The sequence below is a fragment of the Sinohyriopsis cumingii genome, chromosome 14, assembly GCF_028554795.1.
Source record: "Sinohyriopsis cumingii isolate HCF-2022 chromosome 14, ASM2855479v2, whole genome shotgun sequence".
Lineage (NCBI taxonomy): Eukaryota > Metazoa > Mollusca > Bivalvia > Unionida > Unionidae > Sinohyriopsis > Sinohyriopsis cumingii.
The window spans coordinates 46,165,237-46,190,921 of record NC_142974.1 but is presented as its reverse complement, the minus strand read 5'-3'; the positions used below and the strand labels follow the sequence as shown (position 1 = coordinate 46,190,921).

Sequence of the window (25,685 nt, the reverse complement as noted above, 5' to 3'; positions counted from 1 at the left end):
TCCGTAAAAACATGACCCCGTTCGTGTATCACGGTTTCTTTCGGGTAAATATTCAATTTAACAACAAAACGGGTAAAATTCAATATATTTACACAAACAGCTGAACAAATCTGGATATTATTCTTCCCTTACTTTTAATAACTTTTTTCTTTGTTTTTAAAAAACGGATTTTTAACAAGACAAATTTACACCCGTATTCAGGTCTAATATACCGGAAATACAGAAACAATGGGACACTTGGCAGCCATAAAAACATTACATCCATATTTATTTTTTTTGGGGGGGGGGGGGTAATTAGCTAACTCTCTCTCTCTCTCTCTCTATATATATATATATATATATATATATATATATATATGAACTCTTCTATTGTATCGGGAGCTTTACAAGAATTCATACACCATGTACATATTAATAATTTTGTAAAATTCCGACACAAATGTCATGGATAACTATAGCACCTTAAATAACGAGGAATACATTTCACTATAATTAGGTAGATCAATAACATTCAAATTCTACTGATACCAAAAATGAATCAATTTGATTTCTCAGGTACATTTTATGGAAAAAATGTACAGACAGCAAGCCAATTAAAATACAAATTTCATTTCCTTTTTACTTTTGACCCTTTGTAAATTTCCCTTTTTTTCATGTAGACAAAGAAATAAATCTTATACAGAGTACAAAAATAATACAACATAACTTTAATTCAGCTTGATTTAAATATTGTATTGATATTTTTAAATATGAAAGAGGAGACAAGTAACGGAAGTAATGAGTATTGAAAGATTTACCCATGTGGAGAACCAGCGAGCTGCTTTAGACTCAACAATACTTATTTTAGTAAGATTTCTCACATCGCACCTGGAAAAGAAATGTTCCAAAGAGCAGCTGATCATGCTATTGATAAGTGTTTGGTGAAATAACCGACATGCTTTGCAATTTGATATAATTTACATCTGTTTACAAATCATTTTGTAAAGAAAATAATCTGTAACTATATTCATGCTGTTTCGACGTCTTGTGTTATCATTTCTTCTGTCAACCCTTATTCCATGCACTGTAAAGAAAAAAAAAAGAAAAAAAATATGAACTATCATGACAGTCAGTTTAAGCACGGATATTAATCTATATTATTAGCTTTCACACACAGTACAAAATAAAATTTAAGTATTAGAACGGATGCAAAAAGATTAGGCAGTAATTCATATATTAGCATATATATATATATATATATTCACACACACACACACACACTGTGACACCGCTATAGCACAGCCTGTTATGACAAGAATTCGGATATAACGCGGTCTTGGTGTGGCTCCTGAAATTTCATACTCATGCATTATTCTTGTACCAAAAAAATTCTTTCTTAAATGTACGAAGAAAAATATAAAAGATTTATTATCATTTTGGGGGAGAAATCCCGTATGTATTAAACAAGATGATCGTGGAGTGCCACCTGAAATGTTTTATGTATTTTTCTCGTACACAACAAGATAGTTTTGTATTCTTAAAAGTATCCAAAAAAAACGTGAAAAGTTTATCCAGGTCTCACGCAGGGATTCACCAATGTCGCAAACTGCCATTTCGTTTTCCTTATAGGCGGCAAAACATACCATCTGGCGATTTTATTTTATTTCTGGCGACATTGTTGGCTATTTAAACTTGCATTTACAACTATTGGTTTGGAGTGTCGAAATTCAGAGGCCCCATAAGAGGAAACCACAAATTTGATATAAATTGTACTGAAATGTATCTATTGTTACATAAACAAATTCTTTCTCCATATAAACAAACTATCTTAACAGGGCATTGTTACATCATAATCCGCTTATGTTGACATCTAGCATGAGTATTGTATGTTGTGAGATATCTGCTTTACTTTTGTATTGACATTTCTGGTAGTGGAGATCAACCAGACGAGGCATTATCTCATAAACTATCTTTGCTCAGATTGTCGATAGCTCGATAGTAATAAATATATTTACAAAGACTGACATTTGTATGTGAATGGTAAGTAAAATTCATCTTCTTTTCATTCAGAATTAAATCCTTCAGAACACTAACATTTTGTTTAGTAATCCCTCTCATCAGACATGAACACCTGCATCTATATCATCTGTTGAACAATTTATGATGCATGCGCGGAAGGCAGCATCACTCCACTATCACAATTGTTAAAAACAAACAAGATCTTGTTGAACTATTTAATAGGCAGAGAGAAATAGTTACTACAACTGACCAAACAACGGCCAATTCCTGTTTAAAAAATGTACCTAGACAGACATGAAGACATGATTCAGCACACACAAAAAATGTGTATAATTTTCATCCCTAGAACTTCGTCAATATTCTATGATGGAATATACACATCAATTTTTAATATTGTAAATTAGTATTAACATTGTCAATTAGTGATGTAGTAGTAACATTAGTAAATTGTTATTATTTATGCATGTTTCACAAGAAACATTTTAATAAAAAGATAATTCGAGAAGGTATGGCAATGATATAAGTATTGATATGCCGAGCGTACAGAAACTCCTCATGCTCTCTTTTTTAACTTAGAAAAGATGAAGTTTCAACCTAGCTTAAGTGGGAATATGTGGCTTGCTTGAAAAGTTACCTGAAACAGATTCCTTTACCTTTCATTTTATATGTCATTTTATAAACTGTTACATATTTATCTTTCATCCTGGAGGATTAAATGTTACCATTATTATTAGAGAGTTTATCTTCAAATATTTTGTTCCAATACATCTTTACTTTTTAAATACAATTATATCTTTACATTTTGAACACTGAACATTTGATCTATCCTATTTAATGTTGAGTTTGTTTGAAAAGTCAAAAGCATGTTTTCACGTGTGTGTTTTAAAAATTGAATTGCATGAAAAGCAATTGCATTATTTTAATAAGTGGTCCAAATCTTTGAAACAAATATTTTGCTAAAAAGCTACTAAAACAGTTTTATATCAGTAATACTAGGATATATTTGAAGCTTAAGGAAGTCAAATGATAATGAGCATATGAATGACATACAGTAGTGTTTATTCAATGCTTTCTGAAACTGGGCCTTACTGTAATCCATTTATGACAGTAAGCGATTTTGTAGCAGACTGGTCAAATAAAAATTAGACAATAAAAAACAAACTATAAATAATCCTAACATATTATGAATGGCTAGCTTCAGAGATGCTGTGCATGTTTAAATGAAGTAATATTCTTCTATAAATTACAAAATTTTAGTGGAGTTAAATAAAGATTATAATGGCAGTCCACTCTACTATAATGTGTTTTTATCAGTGGATGCTTGAAATGTATGCACTCTATTTTAAGTTAACTTTAGGAGAAGTGAATCATTGAGGCATGTGCATGCTGCCTGTGAAGGACATCACATTTCTTAACGGGCGGCAATAGCTCAGTTGGTAATGCATCGGACTTAGTGTGTCCTTGAAAAAGTATCAAATAGCAAATAATGTGCTAAAAGTGTCAGTTGTCTCTGCCATTTGTTCTCCATTATTAAATATGTCAATGTTCAATTTAGGTTTGATGTTCCATATCCATTTTGTAAAGTTTTCATCTCATATAATTTGCCAAGTATACAGAAGGTGCTTAGTTATATAATTATTTTAAACAGGCTTTGAACAATGCTGGAAACATGGCATAGTCAAAGGTTAATGTTGGTTAAAATCTAATTGCAAATATGGCAAATGTTGATTTGTTTCACTTCAGAGATATTCAAAGTTCTGAGATTGTCATGCATATCGGTATCACTGCAGCCGCCTCTATCCTTATATCACACAACACTACCAAAGATGTTAAAAGACTTGTGTGGAGATACCTTGATAGGTATCTCCACAAACGGTGCACTTATGATATCACAAATGACAAGAGTTTAATCAGCTTCTAACTCTCATCAGTTGAATCAGCAATGACAAATCAAGATGAATTTCCTTGCCTGGAAGCAGTTGTCTCTCCCAATGCACTCTTGAATTATTTCTGATCCTTTGGATACAGGTCTCTTTCTCTTAATTGTTGCTTTTCTGAATTGTTTTCCAAAATGAAACACGCTTTCGTAGTCACTCTCGTTTCCCACCCATCTTGGAGTGCAGTAAGACAACAGATATAACACTGATAATTTTCTCATTTTAATATTAACCAGTGCAGTATAATCCTTGATTGACTAATTTTGTGGCCCTTTGAATATGTCCTGTTATGGATCAGATCAAGAATAGTTTGGAGAATTGCTAAATAGACAGCAGATTTACATCGCAACTTTTTGGTTTAATCCTTCTCATTTATACATCGTTCTTTTTGCACACACCTCACCCCCTAATCACAAGGAAGCTCTCTAACGATAAAAAACTATAAATTTCCAACATAAAAATATGCTAGTTTAAAGTGCAAGGAAGTGTATTAGCCTTGTTAACTGAATTACAAGGGTTATCTCCCTTATAATATCCATAGTGCTTGGACATTAATGACCTATAATCATAACAACCAATGCCCTAAATCAGTAAATTGATATATGACCTCGTAATAAGTGACAAATGTGGGAAATGACATAAAAATGAAGTAATTATTTATAGTGAAACTGAAAACAGTAGACTTACATTATTTTATATAAAGGTGCCAATATTGCCAACCGACACAAAGGACAGAACAAAACACGGACTCTTTCAATAAGAATGGAAAGTATGACATGAGGTTTGTTTAAATTCACCATATATGTGTCAGACCCAGAGATTATACAAAATTGTGTACACAGTTTTCTCAACTTTTGAAGCAAGTGTAAGGCATTTGCCATTCAGGAAGGAAATCATGAAAATATTAGCAAATATCGGCTGAAAGCATATCGCTGCCAAAGAAATATATAAAATGCATATAATACCAAATGAACTAATACGTGTACAGAAAACACAAAAAACAATTCTTTCAAAAAGCAAGAGATGAAGCAAATAAGAAAACATATCTACATGAAGGATCTAAACGTATCTGCAAGGTATGAAAACTTGTTTCATCCTGAGCAATTTAAAGTATACATACCATAACATCAATCCGGCTCAGTCTGCACTGATAGATGATGACTACCACTGCCACGAGTATTAAGGCTGATGTCGCAATTATGTCCTGAAGTTTAGAAGTATTCTGACTGTCACTGGAGTTTGAGAGTCTGAAGAAAGGACATTCATTTGAGGCCAAACAGCTATACCACATAAACTATTCATTCAATGGCCTGCTATGCCAGTTACAATGAAAATTACCCCGTTCTAAACAGAGAGTGAATAAACGGACTACAACAGTTATGAACCCAATTTTAAATGTGTTCAAAACAAAAACATATGACTAATAACAAACAAAAACATGTCTACTATCTCGAAAGGCAGTTTTCATTCTAAACATTGAAATACGTGCAAGCCAATTTATTTTGTTTTTACATTTCATATGCACTTTGTGCTTTTATCTTTAATATGTTTAAGCATGTTTTATTATTATTATTATTATTATTAGTAGTAGTAGTAGTAGTAATATTCTCTTATTTTCATTTTCTTCTCTTTCTCTCACCTGTATTTGCAATAGTTTATTCATCATGAGGGCCTCAAAGGAGAAGGTAGTATTATTATCATTATTATTATTATTATTATTATTATTGTATATGAACATTTAAATATTCAGTTTACACTTTTCAGTTCCAACTTTCATATAAAACAAAATCAGATAGACTCTTTCTACTATTTAAGTTTTGACCCTGCACCCGCTGTACCTGCTTTTCTTTTAATTTATAAAATTCTTATTTGTTTATATAATTCTGGAGATAATTAATAATAATGATGATCATTATCATGATAATAACCATGTCTTTTTGAAAAAAGGATTCATTCAAATGAAAGTCGGCCAAAATTATTCACCAAGGTTGTTTTTTCTTTAATGTTAATGAATTTGTCTTCCACATAATAGATACAAAGTTTGATTACCATAACTTGCTTTATATTTAGAAACCCCAAAATAATGCATATTAACTATATAAGCATGACATCCTTAAACAGAGGTTCCTATGCTAAATGGGAAATGATTATGCAATTAACCAATCAGATTCTAAAGACGTTTAAGTACAATTCTTTATCCTGCTCAGTTGATTCCAGTTACTGAGTTGTTTAACATATTTTCAGCCGGAATGTGAAAATCCTTTACACATGTTATTCTAAATGCCAAATTATTATATCAGTTTCTTGGGATAAAAAAACGACGTTCTAAATGAAGCATTCAATGTCACTTAATTTAAAACTGAACAGTCCTGAAATTTAACAACACTAATTCTTATCTCAAATGAAACGTACTAAAATGTAAACACATCTCATAAAATTTAAACTGTAGACATACGAGACATTCCTTTTCTCAGTTATGATAGAGAAGACATTCCTTTTATCAGTTGTGATAGAGAAGACCAGTTGTGATAGAGAAGACATTCCTTTTATCAGTTGTGATAGAGAAGACATTCCTTTTATCAGTTGTGATAGAGAACGTTTAGATCAGTTGATATAGCTCATCAATATATTCTGGATGCGTGATTTTATACCAAGTAAAATAAAATTATGATTCCAGCCTAACAAATTGACAGCACGACAGCTTTAGTCCAGGTAGTAAGTCTATTTTTTGTATCAAGAATCCAAGTCTCTCTTGTTCTTTTTACCATCTGAATATCCTCTCCTTAAAATCAAATTATCGATCTTTCTTTATATCATTAGAATTGGGCACAGTCATAGAAATACTACAATGTTGGGTCCCGTCTTTCCTTTTTTGTGATCAAGAAAAGTGTTTCTTTACATACTTGTAAATTTAAAAGAGTAAGCCTGATAGACAAAAGTTTTGCCATTAAATCATGGATCCAAACTATAACTTTCAAAACGATGATTGCATTCAGTGTTGACACTCAAATTTAAAAGTTTGACATACATTACATCAATTTGAATTTGTCCAGAAAAATTAAAGATAATATACAAAATATTTGTTAACTGAACAAAATTTCTGAAATGTCATGCAATATTCACAAGTGAACAAATAAGATCTGACACACTGATGATCCGCAACATGCAGTATAGGTGACATACCAAAGTTCAGTAGTGAACAAATGCCATTTGAGTCCGATCATAAAATGATGAAATACTTGGTGATAAAAGAAAGAACCAATAAACATACATGCCCTTGCAGCATACTTCATTACGACTACTGTTCTTTCCTCCACAGCATCCGTTTTGACAATACTGACTCCTGTTGAAATCATAGTCACAGCGATTTCCATTTTCCACTACCACAACTGAAAAACACAGAAAATCAAACAAGGTCTAAATAATAAACAAGAGGACAATTTAAACATGTGCATACAAAAAGTCTCCAATTATACCCATATATGGTTCTTCGGGGGGGGGGGGGCTTTACTGCAGTAGTTGTTCTGTATCATCCTCCTGCCAGTACATTCAACAAATCAATACAGGAAAAAATATTTGCCCTCTTTGATTGTTCCAAATTACTGAGACAGTTCAAGGAATTTTAAATATGTTAATAAAGTGGAATAAATACAAAAGTGACAGTTTCAGATCGAGGATTGACTTTTACCATTTCCAGATTCCATGAGGGGAGTAACACCAAGTCGAACCTAGCAAAGTAACAGCTGGAGAAACATATCTCAATTAGCAAGTAATTTTGAGATGTTACTATAAAAATAAATATGACTAATGTGTGCTAACAAGATATTTCTAAACTAGAAAGTCCATCAGTTCAAAAGTGTCAAGCAAAGGTTGTGAAAATCGCCCTAAAATCCCGAAATCAAATTTAGATGATATACATATTAATACTAATAACGTTTGCCTGTTTATTTGACAATCCTTAGTGATTTAGTTCTTAATGATCTTTACAAGGTCTTGTCAAGTCCAGAAAGTTAAAAAACATGTTCATAAATAAATAACGTGGTACAGATTAAAAGAAACTAGACATCAGAGACTTGAGGCTTATTGGTCCACAGTGCAAAGACTTTGCTGGTCTGCGCAGCCTTTGAACAACCAATTTCTGCAAGCCTTCTTTACCACCATAAGAACAATAACGAACACAAACTGGTAGCCTTGTTATATTGATCGAGTGCTTGATTTCTGAAATAGAGCCAGGATACCAAACAAGCAGCGTTCTTATATCAAGTATCTGCTGAGAATTAACTTTTTGACAAATACAAGAAGCTGGAAAATAATAAAGGTCGTATATTGCAAACACAGATAAACAATGAAGGTCCATTTGCCAAAAAAACTGAAGAGCTTTATGTTATCGTTCATGAGGATACTATGACATTAATGACCATTTCAGATGACAAGGATCTGAGGGAATTTCAAAGGTGTGTTGAGAGAAGATAAAGAACTTGCTGAGAAGACGAATATCAGGCCAAAAGGAAGCCGTCACAAAACAAATGGCCAGACGTGAAAATGTCAGATGAAACAAAAATTGCATCTGCAGAATACCTTTCTTCATCAGATGATTCTAGCTTTGCTGATGATGAGGGGATCAATGAGGACACAGACATGTTGACACCAGACAAAAAAATCTAAAGTTATAGAAGTAGATGGTAAATAAAGCAGTAATTACTCCTGCAGTTTGTTCAGCTTTTTATCTGATAAAGGTTCCTAATTGTTCTGGCTCCCTTTTATTGTGTACCATGGCCCAGTGGGTTTCTTTTGATGTTGAACAGAGCTCTATTTTTACAAACATCTCTCAAAATTGTATTGAAAATCGAAATAAAGTTGCTAGAATCATTGTGACAATTTTCACACCGTGTGTACTGCTCACTGGATACTGGGATGGGAAATTACTCTCAGATTTCACTGGTTGAGATGAAATGGATCATCAAAGTAGCTCGCTGTTTACAAAGAGTATCAAGCAACATTGGTATAAATTATGAAGCATGCACTTTACTAGAAAATCGGCTAAACATATGATTCCGGGTACCATATCCATGACGTGATTGTGTCCCATGTGTGTACAAAATAGGGATTACAATGTTTCAGCGCTACCATGATCAATGGAGCAAAATCTGGCAAGTTTCTTGGCTTGACAAGATATCGACTAGACAGTATGCATCAAAATGATAACTGCAGCTGCAAAGATCTTGGCTGAAAAGACACGAAAGAGCAGACCAACCATGAGACCACAGAGAAGTTCATCAGCTCGCTTTCGTCTCTAATTGGAGAAGTGCCATCTGGAAGAGTTACAGTTTATGCTTTAGCGTTACGCCATAATGCCATCTGGATGGCAATGGCTCTCTCTGTCATAATTCACAGATTTCACCATCAGTCTCAATTGATGCTACACAAACATAATAATCTTTAACGTTTTGCATTCTCTGCAGTTTGATTTACATGAAACGCTATTCCAGATTACAATGTTCTTAATCTGCACTTCCTCAAGATATGGGATTAATCAAGAATCTTGAAACGTTCAGCAAAATTGATACCAAAATTGTGGGTTCTGCTCTGAAGACCACTGCAGGATGCCTGTAATACCTCACAGACGATCTTGCCAGTCTATACTTTTCAACAGTGTATAACACTTGACAGAAAGCAAAGTGATGCCACTTCAAAGACCAGCCAAGGCGTAAGCTCTGAAGACACTTAACTCATTCGGCCCTGGAGACTTTTGTCACTTTCACATGAAATGGGGGTAGGAAACACAATATTTGAAGGCAAATTCTGAATATATCCAAATGCATCTGCTTCCAAGAGTTTTTCGTTTAGAGAGATGCCTAGTTGTGCTACAAACATTGTTTTCCATTGGCTATTTGCTCGTTCATGTGCAGAAGGGTAAAAGTTGGAGTTCTCTTTTTTGTGCTTATTGTACCCATCATTTTCGATTCCTGGCCACATCTTACGCCCAATGCCCAACTTATCCTATCGTTTGCATAGGTTCACCTGTCTGTGTACAGTTCAGACTGGTCTGCTTTAGATCACGGGTCAAAAGGTTTAAAACCAGACACAAAATCCGAGTCGAACAACAGGCACATTTCTGTAGTAGAAAAATAATTGGATCTCAAGATATACGTTTTCCCCTCTGCTATTTGTAATGCGAGTAGAAAGTCAAGATTTTTTTTTTTTGGTGTCATTGTAGAGTTTCACCTGTCTGCTTTATTGTAAACCACCAAATTTGGTGTAAATTAAATGACCTTGACGCTACAGAGTTCGAACGTAGGGTACACGATAACATGGGGGATTGGGGCCGAATGAGTTAATAAAAAAGTAATCTAGGTTAAAATTGTTGAGATGGAGCTTCATAATCTGGTGAGTGAGAGGTCATGGGGCTTCTCAGTATGCTTTAAATGGATGTAAGTTTTGTGCAAGAGGATGGGAGTGGACTGACGTGCAGAACAGAAAACTGCTTTTTGGGGGTTGCAAATAACACAGCTGAAAGAAGAGTAAAATGAGACTCTACTTCAGTTTATGTTGCAAACTGAAGAGTGCACTTCAGAGCACTTCCAGATGCGTAGAAAAGTTCTTCTTAAGGGGATTCTGTCAAGTGGTTCTAGAGAACAATGACATAAAGGTATTACTTTTGAGACAGTTGTATGATCTAGTAAGCAGAAACAATTTAAAATAGATTTCATTTTCATCATGAAAAGGTTTTAGCCAAGCAAATAGCATTACACCTTACTATACACTGTTTGCCTACATTTATACACTTGGTGTTCATTCAGCACCAACTAAATCTTAAATAATCTGGACGCAGATGATGTCTTTAACCTTTATCCAAAAGGAATGCAACAAGAGGTTGAGAGTATATCTCTAACAACTTTTACTTTTTGCATCACCCTTGTATATATATATATATATATATATATATATATATATATATATATATATATATATATATATATATATATATATATATATATATATATATATATATAACACCACAGCAGAAATTATAGGTGTGTAATGTGCATAATTAATTAATTATATCATTGAAAAGTGGTAGCTGTAAACAAACGATTTTATTTGCGTGTGGTTGTCCTTTTGGAGTCTTGTTGGTTTAAGCTGCCTGGTTGCAGTGTCCTAAGGTGGTGTTTTCCAGTAAGATTCCTTTTTTTCCCCTGGTTTTGGAATTCCATTTGGCGTTATGTGCAACTGCCATTAGTGTTTTATCAATCAAAGTTGTTGTTGTTGTTGTAGGGTTTAACGCATTTTTCAGCACACGATAGGCTATAAATGACGGCCAGTATTAGTTGTTGAGGAAGAACCCGGGGAAACCCCGGAAAGAACCACTAACCCACGAGAAGCTACTGGCAAGCTTTCTCACATACCCACATTATCCGAATCCGAGACTAGAACCCATGCAGAAAGAGGTGAGATGGCAGTGATCCGTAACGAAGAGCGCTTTAGACAACTCGGCCACTCGGGCCCCTTATCAATGAAAGTGTGGTCAGGGAAATAGAAGTGTTCTGCAACTGGATCTCTGTTGATCATCCAGTCAAGTCTTTGAAGACTGTCATTTTGTGAGATCCCCAGTATTTCCTGCATACAAGATCCCCAGTATTTCCTACATACATAAGGCCCAAGGTTTCATACATTATTGTGATGAGATAATTTCTCTGTTTTGCAAGCTTTGTTTTGACCATGCTTGTTGAATTTGCGCTCATCGCACTGCCAGTCTCTATCATATGTCAAGAGATGTTGCACCTTTCATCACCTCAGGGACCAGATTAGCTCAAATTGCTGGGATTTACACCCCTGAGAGAACAAATTCACGCCTTCATGAACATTCATGAACTGTTCATCATTAGAGTTCATGAACAAATGTTGACGAAAGTCCCACAAATAAATTTATGAAGACTTCATGAATTTTGATGCATCATACGTGAAGTTCATGAACACGCTGATCAACTTTTATGAACCTTTATAATATCTTAAAAGTTTCTGAAATTTCATGAACTTATTTCATGAACAGTTCAAGCACTTTGTTGCATCAGTGAGATATTTATTGAAAATGTTTTTTACATTTCTATACCATTATATTCATAAATGTTTCGTGAAAATACATTATACAAACCTACCTCTCATATTTGTGAAATAAATAAAAGGTGAATGAATTTTTGTAAATGATATGAATACTGTATAAATGTTCATATAGATCTTTTATTCAATAATTGTGTACTTAACCTGAGTAGGTTTTGATTAATATAGTGAAATAATTTCTGGCCAGCATGATTAAAATGTAATTGCCATAAAAGTTTTGTTCTAATGTTTTCGTCCATTACTGTCATAAACTACCAATCTGGTGGCCACGTGGTTAGAGCATCCGCCTCAGATGAGGGAGGTAGAGGGTTCGAACCGCAGCTGACTCATACCAAACACTATAGAAATGGTACTAAAACCTGCCTCGCTAGCCTCTCAGTATTAAGAGGCTAGTGTTAGGACTGGTCTGCCTGGTGTGGAGATAATGTGCTGGGTGGGACATGATGCTACATGTCTGCGGCATGATGCCTCAATGCTAGACATCGCTATAAACTGCCATACTGCAGACATCGTAACGATATGACTGAAATATTGTTCAAGTAAAATCCAGATCTCACACACAGTCGAAGACCACATACTCTGTCGAATTTTAACAATCACCGGTTGCCAATTAGCCAATTAAACCAAAATATGTATTGAATTATCCTGACTGGATCATAATGAAAAAAGACATAACATGATTGGTTAACATAAGCGTGCGATTTCAGCAGCTGAGCCTCCTTTTACCCTCAGATAAAAGAGCACGCAAAAGGCTCTGCAACGAGTGAATACCTCGAACAAAACACGTGGAATCCCGTGGAATGGACAGATGAGAATAGTTTCAATCTCATTTCTCTTAAGTCAGTAGTAGTGCTGGGAAGATATTATGAAGGATCTGAAGGAAATGATTTGGTGAGAGAAACATTAGGAGGAAAAGCGTACCCAGCCAGGATCATCAAAATTCTGGTCAGTATTCTGGTCATTCCTGATGATTTCAGTGGGAGTTATATAAATATTTTATTAGTTTTTATGTCATCATATTAGTTTAACCAAACTAATGAGTGATTTGTTTCAGACCCAATTTATAGTTGCTCTTCGACTTTTTGAAAATTGTTAAACACTACTCCGCTTCATTATTCCAAATCATACCCTCCCTTTTTATCTCAATATATGATGCTGTACTGAATCTACTATAGGAATTTAGATGTTTGATATCGTTTCTCTGTTTTGGAAACATCACTATTTCTATGGTAAATTTAAAAATAAATAAACTAGTTAATGTGTTAAATTGTACACATGAATAGAGATGCAAATAGCAACGCGATGAAACCGGACGCGATGTGCAATATGCGGAGTCAGAGTAGATGCATTAGCGACATTGGGACCAATACTTTTTACAAATCCTCTTAAAAGGTGCTTATTATTAATGTCATTTGGAAAAAGTGCTTAAAAAGTGCTTGAAAAAGATAAAAATTTCTTAAAAGTTCTTAAATTCCTAAGAAAATAAAAGAAAACACTTTCGGTGGAAAAACTGAAAAAAGTGTCAGATCGATATGACTTAAACTTCTGTGGCTTGGCCATGGCTGAAGAATGGGATATTTGTCCATATTTCCTTGTAGCAGCTTTGTGGGAATGGTAGATTTCTCTTGCTTATCTCACATCTCGTTACCTTATTTTTAAGACAAGCATATGAAGGAACGGAATGGTGACTGATTTCTACACAAAAATGTTGCCAGGTAAGTGTTTTTAATCATGAATGGATAGGCTGCCATAAATGGATTAAGGAGATCCAGGACTAGAGATGCCAAAATGTAAAAAACATCTATTTGGTACCCGTCGATCCTAAAGATCAGTTACCGGGGTACCCGATCAAATGGAAATCGTATTAAATGTGCATCTGAATTGTTTTGTTGTAGGTTCACGCAAGTAACCCCCAAGAGAGGTTTAAGTGTAATTATTACAAATATAAGTGGCAAAAAACCGTAATCTTGGCATACAAGGAGCAATCTATACATTTCATGCCATAATTACAGAAAACTGTGGGGCCCCGAGTGGCCAAGTGGTCTAAAGCGCTCACGGTTATGGATCACTGCCATCTCACCTCTGTCTGCGTGAGTTCAAGTCTTGGGTTCGGCCAGTGTGGGTATGTGAGAAAGCTTGCCAGTAGCTTCTCGTCGGTCGGTGGTTCTTTCTGGAGTTTTCACGGGTTCTTCCTCCACCATTTATACTAGCCGCCATGTATAGCATATCTTGTGCTGAAAAATAGCGTAAAACCATACAACAACAGATCTGTGTGAACCCTGTTTAATCAAGATTGCAGACTCAACAGGAAACTGCCATTCCCCAAGTGTAATATAACCATAAAGTCATTACAAATGAGGTGAGAGAAACATGAGAAAAGTGGCTTTAACATATGGAACCCAAAAAGGACATGTTCAGCTCAATTACCTTCGACCATTCAACTCAGGTAGGTACCTTAATCGATGTATCGACAACCCATTAAGTTTGATCAAAATGAGATCCAGGAAGGATGAATTGTCTAATGAAACTAACAAAGGAACAATGTCAACTCCACTGAACAGATCGTGTGCGGACAAATAGATACTCTTCGCATCATAGTCGAGCGGAATACTTCGCTCTACTGCAACTTTGTCGATTATGAGAAGGCATTCCAGAGCGTGGACCGAAAGACACTCTGGAAACTTCTTTGCTACTACGGCATCCCAATCAAGCTGGTGAACCTGATCCAGAACGCTTATTACGGAATGTCCTGCAGAGTCATTCATGCAGGACAACACACATACGGATTCCTAGTGCGGACTGGCGTGAGGCAATGCTGCTTTATCTTGCTTTTTCTCTTCCTTCTCGCCATCAACTGGATTATGAAGACGTCCACCAATGGGCGGAGAAATTGGATCCAGTGGAAATTTTGGAGTCAACTTGAGGACCTGGACTTTGATGATGACCTAGAACTCTTGTCTCAGTCAGCAGCAAATGCAGGACAAGACCGACGGCAGTAAGTCAACCATATCACCACAGGATGGCCTCAACATCCACAAAGAGCAGACCAAGATCCTCAAGATCAATTATGTAAGTAACAACCCAGTCACACTGCAGGGAAGTTCCCTGGAAGAGGTGAAGTCCTTCACGTGCCTGGGCAGCATTATCATCCAGCAGGGTGGCACAGACGCAAACGTCAAGGCAAGGATCGGAAAGGTGAGAGCAGCTTTCATACAGCTCAAGAACATCTTGAGCTCCAAAGAAATTTCCTTGACTAACAAGATAAGACTGTTCAATTCCAACGTGAAGTCAGTCCTACTGTATGGAGCAGAGACCATAAAGAGTTTTCATGTTCAGACCTTCATCAACAGCTGCCTAAGAAGAATTCTCCAGATCTGCAGGCCATACACCATCAGCAACGCCAACCTGTGGCAGAGAACCTCCCAACTTCAAGAAGAGAAGGTGGGGTGGATAGGATACACCCTACGTAAGCCGCCAGCCAACATTACCAGACAGGCATTGAGATGGAGCCCTCAAGGCAAGCGGAGAAGGGGCCGATCAATAAACACCTGGATAAGTGACCTTGAGGCGGACATCAGTAAACTGGGTCACACCTGGAGCCAGCTAGAGAGAATGGAACATGACAGAAGTCTCTTGCGATCTTTTGTGGGCGGCCTATACCACGGCAAGGTTAATGGGAAAAACTAACTAACTGTAAATCGTAGTCACTGATGAGAGGTCACCTCAAAAAATTCACTTGTACGCGCAATTTCAATTATTTTCCGTCCCCTCCCCCATCTAAATATCCACATATGTTGACAATATTACATTGGTCCCGATGGTACTAAGATAAACGGCTAGTACTGAATTATAAAAATGGCGACAGGTTTTGAAAACTGGCGACAAAATATTACGGTTGGCGATTTTAATGCTACAACTTTTTTAAAGCCAGCGCCAAGCCTGTATTAACTGCTATATATAAGCTTCACTACACATACTTACATGTCTGATTGGTAAATGGAGCTAACTGCAGGTCTACAGATGCTGATGTGTTATTACCTACGTAGAAAAACGAAACAAGATATGAACAAAATATCTTGCAAAAGACCATAACAAAAGATTAGGTCTGTTTTTGTGATTAAAATCGGCTCTATATAAGATTTTAGCGATACTGTTTTACATGTATCTACGTGTACTAAATGGGTACAGCATAGAATAGTTTTGTCTTCAGCATGGGTTTACTATATCAACAAACCCCTGCAGCTTACCCTGTACATGTGGTGTTATCTCTTAAACAACAATGTCTTTAACAGTGAACTCTCAAAAGACTTGATTTTTTGAAATTACCAAATTCTATGCTGGCATCCTACAGTGTGATTGAATTTTGTAAAATATGATGTAACTGAATTATCAGTTCTCAAGTGGATTGTATAACTGCTTGGTGTAACGGGCACGTGTTTTCACTACAGAACACATCAAACAACAAAAATGGCATCCAGTAAGCTAATTTTAAAAGTTGGACATACGAAATAATCCTTTAAATGTGAAAACCTGTCATTTTTATATAATTAATCGAAATGATTATAGAGTTTGGTGCTTTTTATGTATAATCATGAGTTGGTTTATTAGATTTTTGTTTCATATTGGATTTAGAACATTTAATTCTCTTTTCGGTTTTGTTTTATATATTATATCTGTCTTTATAATATTCTGTAACTTAGTTGTCTGGAATGAATAGCAATGTAATTTGTCAACTTATTTTAGCTCTTGTAAGATCTAGAAATTCTAAATTTTATCTATATCTATTAAGGAAATAAAGGCAAACTAAAATTACTGCGACCAAGCCAGGCCAAAGGAGGAGACTGCGTTCAAAAGTTATAATATGTATTTATATTTTACATATTTAACCATATAATGTTTACTCAATATGTTTGTTTTAAACGTGTTAAAATTAGCCAGGTCTAGCCACCCAACTGAAGTTGATGCTACCATCCAAGGTGTAGAGAGGTGCATTTCTGATGTGAAATCATGGATGACATGTAACAAACTGCAAATGAATCATGATAAAACTGAGGCCATTCTGATCACAACACAAAGACTGAGAAATTCACATCCTTTACCTCAAACAAAAAATATCAACGACGCCAACAGTAAATTCACACAATCATTACGAAACCTATGTGTTACTCTGGACAGTACTCTCACATTGCACCAACATGTCATGAACATATGCAAGGCTGCATATCTTGAGCTGAGACGCATCAGCTCAATTCGCAAATATCTTTCAGCTGATGCCATTAAAAACTTGTGTTTTCATTAGTACTTTCAATACTGGACTATTGTAACTCAATTATGTCTGGTTCATCTCAATATCTCAATATCTACATTTGACCTGTGATGGTGATACCATAATAACTTGCTCTTTGGTATTACACAGGGTACAACAGGGGCCTCAACACTGCCAACATTGTTTCCCCATGGGCAGCAAACAATGAGAGCGGGTACTCAAGCAAAAAAACTGCATTGCGGAGACGTGCGGGGCCTAAGGCGATTATCTCGTTGGCCTTGCCCTAGGGACGGGTCTGCCCAAGTCAACAATCTCCTTGGAGTCAAAACTAGACTGAGTAAAAACCAAATTTTGGTATCAAAATTGGGAGTCAAATTAAAAATTGGTGGATCTCTGAAGTGCAAATGAGTGTAAAGGGAAACAATGGCCAATGATTTTATCATCTTAGTTGTTTTCATTTTTCATTTTTGATAATAATGGTGAACAGAAAGAAATGTATTTATAAAGAAAGAATATGTGATTTATTATTCATTGCACTGACATTTACAAACTTCTAGAACTGCAAGTTGTATGGAACTGTGAGGGGCATAACACTGACCAAAATTAATCTCTTATTTATTTATTTATTTTTTTATTTATTTATTTTTTTATTTATTGTTTTATATATTTATTTCACAATATTGCACACAGCTGTATATTAAACATATTTAGCTTCATTGAAAATGTCCAGATGCACTTTCACGTATATTGTGTGGTATTTGGAGGCAATGATGTATCAATTCCAAATACAAATTGAATAATAATAATAATAATAATAATAATAATAATAATAATATTATGAGGACTTTGTATAGCGCCTAATCTTTAGAAGCTCTAAGCACTTTACTACATTAGACAACACCTATAAGATAAAAAACATATAATGATTACAAAAACAAACACCGTGAAATTAGAAAACATTAATAAAACATGCTGGGAATATTTAAGGTAGGAAAAATTATTAGGTCTTTAAGTTTGTTCTTGCAGTCGAAATAAATGCGTTTTGAGAGACCTCTTGAATGTGATCACATTGTCTTTGTGTCTAAGTTCAGTGGGCAATTTATTCCACGTTGCTGGGCCCTGGTATGCAAAAGAACGCTGTCCATATGACTTTGTTTTCATAGTGGGAATAATGAGTATACGACTGTTTATATTTTTATATTGAAGCAACTAAACAAGAAATTTTAAATAGCAGTCCTAAAAGAAAACATTTTACAAACATATCTAAAGAAGAACTAAATTCTTTACGTAGCTTATCGCAAGATGAAAGTATTATTATTAAAACAGCGGATAAGTCTAGCACCATAGTAATAACGAATAAGGAGGATTATATTAAAGAAGTAGAAAGACAATTAAATGATGAAGAATATTACGCAAAACTTTCCTATAATCCTTCTGAAGAAACGAAAGAAAAACTAAGCCAATGTATTAATCAGATCTCTGTATACAATTGTTCCACATATGATGAGCTAGATATCTTCCCAAATAAAATACGCACACCTCAGTTTTATATTTTACCAAAAATACATAAAACGGTTGATAAGTCACTACCTTTAGGATATCCAGGTAGACCCATTATTTCTACACACAACTCAGTTACAAATAATATATCACAATATATTGATCACATTTTACAACCACTAATGAAATCACTACCTTCATATGTCAAAGACACTTTTGATTTCATTATCAAATTGAAATCTTTACCGAAACTAACTGAAAATTCATTCCTGTTTTATTAACACCCCTGCCTACTTCTGGAGTTATTGCCCTTTACTTCGACTCCTAAGGTTAGGGCTTTCTCAACTTCTTGATCAATACTACCGATCAAAACTCGATTACTACGTTTGTGCTTGTGACTCACTTTGTGAGTTAGTGAACACTCAGTGAGGACTAATAACAACTGTTACCAACACATGTCCAAGTATAACAAAATATCACCTTGAGTGCTAATACTCTCTCTCTCTCTCTCTCTCTCTCTTGTTCATAATTCTTTAAAATGTGGCAACACTTATTTGGTAAATGGCCAATAATGCTGCAGGGAAGAATCAGGGGAAGGTTTGGTTTCAGGTCCAGACCGGACCCCGCATCATGCCCCTGAACTTGATCATAATCCGGCTCTGGGCTACACCAGAAAGAATATGTCCTTTGAAACAGTACATGTTCCCCTGAGAAAATCTACCATACGGTAATCAAAGCAAAGTATTCTGACTTTAATATCAGATCAGTGAAATATTATTTTAAGTAATCTTATCTTTTAACTGCATGATTTATTGCAGTATTTCCCGAATGGCACCAAGCCAAGCGTTATGTAAAAGGAGATATATACATGATTTTATAATTCTTTGGAAAGAGAATCATTACGAAAATATTATGACATTCCTATTACCAGGCCCGGCTCTAGGTCACGGCAAACGAGACAACCGCCTTGGGCCCCGCGCTTTCAGGTAATGCAATGTTTTTGCTTGGGGCCCCGCGCTTTTCGCTTGCTGCCTTAGGCTCCGCGTGCTGCCTTGCGCCCTGCACATCCTAGGGCTGGGCTTTACTATTATGGAACATTTTAACGTAGAAAATCCCTCTTAAAAAAACATCGGAATCCATTATTAAAATAATTTTACTAATAAACGTGTAAGAAAATTGATTTACCCCTTGTTGACAGAAATTACTGACTGTCCCTCTTACTGCATTAGCATGACTACATGTGTACCAATAATAATTTACAAAATTAATTTCCTATTCGAAAACTCAAAGAAACTTTAAATTCATATGTTTGCCATAACTAATGTCCATCTGTCTATCTTGCATTACATCACTGTTACGCAGATTATGTACGATGTCATTTATGTGGTGTCAGAATCTTCTGCTATTTTTGTACTCTCATTTCAGCAACGAGCGGGGATCTCGTGGGTCAATCTGTCAGCCTGTCCCTCAACGACAAGTTTGTTATATCTTTCCTCTCCCCCTACCAATTGTAGGATTTCTGTTAAAAATTGTAGATTATGTGTTGCTCATGAAGATGCGCAATAGCTTTTTTTTTCCTCCTCTAGCCCATTTGAAGAAAATGTGTTGATAAATTATGAGAAAGAATTAATATGGAAATTGACCTCTGTTTGGGGAGTTATAATGAAATTGTCTGGATTTTATATGAGGTTAGTGTAGATTCGTATAAAAGTTTTTTTGTTTCATCTGTCCGAATTGTTTGAAGAAATCTCCACAGAAAATAGTCAAGAAAAGTATTCTGAATTTGTCTTCCCTTCTCCTCCCCATCACTTCAAAAAGTGTCAAGCATTTTGAAACTTTAGCTAGTAAAGCTAATTAAAGCTAGATTTGGGACTGGGTGTTAGGGTTATGCGTGTTTAGGCTCGAATAAACTGTAACACAGAAAGAGTGAAAACAGTAAGCTTTTTAAAATTTAACAAAAAATTATTTTCCTGGAAAATTCTCTACAAATAATAAAGGAGAAGAACTTACGGTTTCATGAATCAAATCCAAAAATAATCTAAGAATAATCCACGAATTAAATTGCAAAAGTCCTAGTAATAAATGTTCTAATAATTTCAAATTCGAATCCTGATGTAAAATCCAAGATGGATGATGATGACGTATGCTGTAGTCAGTACTATGTTTATCTACAGTTCCTTGTAGAAATGCAAATAATGGCACTCCGGTGTTAGAAATCCAAATTAAATTTGTAAGCAATGTCTTTCCAGAATTTCTGTGTGAGTACTCCTCAAAATATTTCCAGAGAATAAAGAATTAATCCTTTTGAAATCCAAATGATCTGAAGAATTATTATAGCTCAAGATCTTGCAACAACAAATTAACTTGACATCAGTATGAAAAGCCCAAAGCTGAGAAGTCTCTCTCAAAACAGAGATTATATTGTATCATAAGACGCAGTTTCGAAATTCCCCCAAGTTGGGAAATCAGAAGGGGGGGGGAGGGGGTCACATGATCATGTTTATATCACATACACATAAATGGCCTTGATTAGACCAATGATTTTATTCGCAGAATAATAAAAGAAGTGTTTACTTCGTAACCCACGTAGTCCCATCATGCCCTTGACAACAATCAATCATTTTAAAATAAAATAGAACATTTTTTTTAACTAATTTTGAATCCAGGTCAGAACTTAGATCAACACAAGTGCTTATAAACTAACAGTCAAGGTCAGAAATGTTTCTGAAAAGGTATTATCTCTAGTGAAACAATTTACATTATAATAGAATAAAAAATGTAAAACTGACAAACAATTAAATTAAAAATAAACATGATTAAATCAGATATACGTTTCACTGGGGTAAAAGCATTAAAGAATTTACTATTTTTCACCTGGCCCATTATTGGGTATATTTTCATTTTAAAGGAATGTTATCCTGTATAATCAAGTGATGTTGTAACGCAAGTGGACTAACTCGTACTTACTTCTGGCAGCAGTAGGCTTACCGGTCTGCGAGGAGATAATCATTTGGCTATTTCTAGAGGTCTGGTTCAGTGGAGATGACATTACAAGGTTAATTGCAGATACTGGAAAAGTAAAAGAAATGCTTGAACTGACTTATTAAACAAGAGGCACAACACGGAAATCGCTCATCTAGCTGACATCTGCCTATTTATCTCTATTGCATATTTAATGGTAACTAAGTCGGATTTACCCAATACTGAAGCACCTCTACGTCAATGTTCTTGACGTCAAATTTAGTCAAATTATGTAATGCGGTTTATTTTAGATAAAGTTATTATACCTGATTCTAAAATTGCTTATACATCTTTATGTCTTGTTAACGCGTCTTTATTTGATGGGCGAATCAATCTCGTTCGTATAAACTTAAGTGTGCTTTATGTAAGAATGATTTAAATCTGATTTAGTAAAGTTTTGTTCAATTGTTTTTAAGAAGAAGCCAATGCAAAGACTTTTCTATTGTTAGCAACGGTAGCCATTATTGATGGCGGATCTGCATGATTTGTACAAATTTAAAAGTATCTAAGGCAAGATGCTTTATGTCAAAACATGACCAGTACCTCTTTTTTGGTTTCTGATCTTTTTTAAATACTAATTTCATATTTAGCAACGGCTGACATATTTGACACTACGTTTTTGAGCTGAGTTCTTAATGATCAATAAACAATATTCTTCTTTTAATCGCTTCTAGAGAAATCACGTCTGAAGCGAGCCAGCAAATGTTCTAATGGGAACCAAAGACTGGCCTAATCAAGAAAATACAGACACATATTGTCCACACACCATCGAATCCGTTCAATGTAATCCCATATTACTGAATTTAGTGGATACAGCATTACTTCTCAGTGAGTCTATGGTATCATACTCGAAAGGAGGTAATCCAAATGAATCAAAATCGTCAATACTGTGGTGGTCGTTGCATATTTATACAATTGAAGTCTTTCATACTACTTGTTCAAAAGCTTCTCATATGGGATGAGTGTCCATATTTTTTTCCAGAAACTCTTCCAACTTTTCATCTTGCCTGATTATCACGTATGTGTCGTGTTGCCCGACTAGGATGATCGATTTGATCAGCATTACGTCTTGGGGGCTCATTTTTCAAACATGTTCTATTTTCTGAAATATCCGTACAGCACAGATTAACCTTTTAATATATCTAGCTGCTAGAGATGTGAACTACCCAGTTGAAGATTCTCTCTCTCTCTCTCTCTCTCTCTCTCTCTTGCACTCATAAATAAACAAACACACTAAATAACGAAATGGGTGCAAGGGGAAATATAATTCTTTGAAAATCTGACTCATTCTTGGTTTTCTCCTATGATTCTGTCGGTAATACTGCTATATATCCATATCGACCAAACCTTAATTGCCTCTTTACTCTTGCCATTTCTCCTGACAGACATACCCATTATAACGACTTATAAATAGAAAAACGCATGTTACTATATTACACTTTGACACATGAGATTAGGCATGTACAAAGCCCGTTACTTCCTTTATAGGAAACCAGCTAACGATATATAACCAGTACTTTCACCTACCTTCAACGCACTTACTTTTATAAGCAAAGTCACTGGATCAATAAAAAGAGTTTTACAGCGTTTTGTTGTGCAGTAGTAGGTAGAACTTGTTGTTGTTGTTGTTATTGTTGTTGTAGCAACAGCACCAGAGATATTCAAAGTTGGATTGATGGCAGTGATTGTTATAGTGGTAACATAATTATTATTAGCGGTAAGGAATTAAGGAAGGATGGGATTTTATTTTCGAAGCACATAAGATAACAAAGAGTTAACCCACTTAAGATCACGAATGGTCTAAAATGAAGGGTGCATAAAAAATTAAACAACCTCTGTACTAATTTTCAAATGACCATGGGATTCTACCATTTAAGAACAATAAAACAACACCAAATTACCAACGCAACTCCTGCACAAATGCAGACACATATGTAAGCGTTCAAGATACTCTTCATACGCATTTTTTTTTAAACATTTCTAAATTATATACAAATGCATAAATCCTCATTTTAAATGCTCGAAAGGATAAACCACAATCTATTACAGCTTTGAATACGGTTTACCATTGCATGTAGTAAATCAACGCAAGTTAACTTGGCTTATTAGCAAGCTGAAACCCTATCACGTTTTAGAAGAGAAAACGGGAAACAAGCAGCCGACATTATCACCATGAAAATAGTTATTTCGATATCTCTCTTTGCAGTCATCAAGTATTGTTAAGCCTAGGTACTTTGGGTGAATGTAGAGAGCGGATATGATCAAATATAATGATTTCCACCAACTGTCGAAGAAGACATCAATTCAAAATCACATTCAGATCTTTGAAACACGTATCCATCCGAACAAATAGATTCCACAACAGTGTGTATGTGATTTTGTTTGTTTGTTTGTTGTTGTTTTTTGGGGGGAGAGGGGGTGTTAACAATTTTAGTCATATCGCTACGATGTCTGCAGTGGGGTGTTTATAGTGACGTCTAGCACTGTGGCATCATGCCGCAGACATGTAGCATGCTGTTCCACCCAGTCACATTATCCTGACACCAGGCCGACCAGCCCTAACACTAACTTCTTAATGCTGAGCGCCTAGCGAGCAGCTGTTAGCAACATTTTAGAAGTCATTGGTATGATTCGGATGGTGTTCGAACCAGCGAGCCCTTGCATCTGAGTCAGACGCTCTAACCGCTTAGGCAACGACAGCGGTCAAAATCTACAATATATACGAGCTAGTCATTACATTGAGAAGTACGAATAAATTAAGATATAGCAAAATGCTTCTACTCGACAGTACATATAGATTCCATGAACAATATTTCGTGCTATGTACTGCGGGGAGTGGGGAGGGGGAGTGTGAAAAGGGGATATCAAAAGAACTGATATCAACATACTGTGAACAGTATTTTTTATGTTTGTTCTGCTAGTTATCAGTTGATGTTAATTGTATGAACTTCGGAACATTAGTTGAAAAGGGAGAAATAAAAGATCAAATATATAAAGATTTCCGGATAAATGTCGAAGCCAACACACGTTTAAAGTCACATAAAAATCTTCAAAATACTTACCCATCTGAACACTTAGAAGCAGCAAGAGTTTCAGGCTTGTCATGACTTGGAAAAAAGCAAGTGAACGAGAGAGCTGGTCCGCTGATCAATAATCAATAATGGGTTCTCTTGTTGCGTATACTCATCAGCTGTTTATTGCGTGTTCCAAGAATTAGGAGTATAACTAGTATGAAATATAACACTCAAAATCTGATTGAAATAGGTCCATTCAAACTTAGTGATATTTATTTGTGACTCTACCTTAAGAAAATAATATGTCAAAGATATTATACGGTCAGCTCTAAAGCATACGTTAACACGTTTATACAAAGTATGTGTCAGTCAGAATTAAATATCTTAACTATAGTAGAATGAATAGTCTTACTTTTAACAGTTTTACAACACCTGTCCATAAGTTCAGTGATCACCGGGTCCAATTACAGAACTTTGTATGTAATAAGTAACACCAATATAGCTCCGTTCATTATATTAGTAAATACTAATTGATTTTAATGATTTTGTGATATTGTCCAGTACAGAATTATATTTTATGCATTTTAATCCTTAATCGTCTATTTTACATTTTCTTTGTAATCCCAGCCCCTTACCAATGGCAGAAAATATAATAAAGTAGGAGGGAAAAAAATAGTATTAATTTTTTCTGGATATTTGTGCATGCATATTTCCACCTTTTCACGCCTATGTGTATATAACTTTAAACAAACGACTAACGTTTTGCATGTGCTGGTACCCATAAGAAATGGAACCAACAAAAAGAAAAAAAAACTGTTGAATCGTCTTGTC

General features: G+C 35.2%; 1 protein-coding gene across 2 annotated transcripts; it reads right to left on the bottom strand.

The window, feature by feature from the left end:
- Window positions 1-361: 361 nt before the first annotated feature.
- Window positions 362-25,148, bottom strand: LOC149783691 (uncharacterized). Of its 2 annotated transcripts, XM_089933156.1 has the most exons (6): window positions 24,903-25,115; window positions 21,787-21,888; window positions 16,035-16,091; window positions 7,207-7,324; window positions 5,056-5,182; window positions 362-1,063 (listed from the first exon to the last, which is right to left on the bottom strand). In XM_089933156.1, exons 1-6 carry the CDS (start codon window positions 24,943-24,945, stop codon window positions 1,052-1,054), a joined length of 459 nt encoding a protein of 152 aa, XP_089789282.1. In that variant the 5' UTR covers window positions 24,946-25,115; the 3' UTR covers window positions 362-1,051. The 2 variants fall into 2 exon arrangements, with proteins under 2 accessions (XP_089789282.1, XP_089789283.1); XM_089933157.1 differs by lacking the exon at window positions 5,056-5,182 and having other exon boundaries at window positions 24,903-25,148.
- Between the last annotated feature and the right edge of the window lie 537 nt (window positions 25,149-25,685).

What these genes read in the sequence shown, in the direction of transcription:
- LOC149783691 (XM_089933156.1), bottom strand. Translation starts at nt 24,945, where the DNA reads ATGACAAGCCTGAAACTCTTGCTGCTTCTAAGTGTTCAGATGG. An exon ending in TAAGCCTACTGCTGCCAGAA is followed by an intron (nt 16,092 to 21,786) that starts GTAAGTACGAGT and finishes TTTTCTACGTAG; the next exon opens with GTAATAACACATCAGCATCT. An exon ending in GAAGTATGCTGCAAGGGCAT is followed by an intron (nt 5,183 to 7,206) that starts GTATGTTTATTG and finishes TCCTTTCTTCAG; the next exon opens with ACTCTCAAACTCCAGTGACA.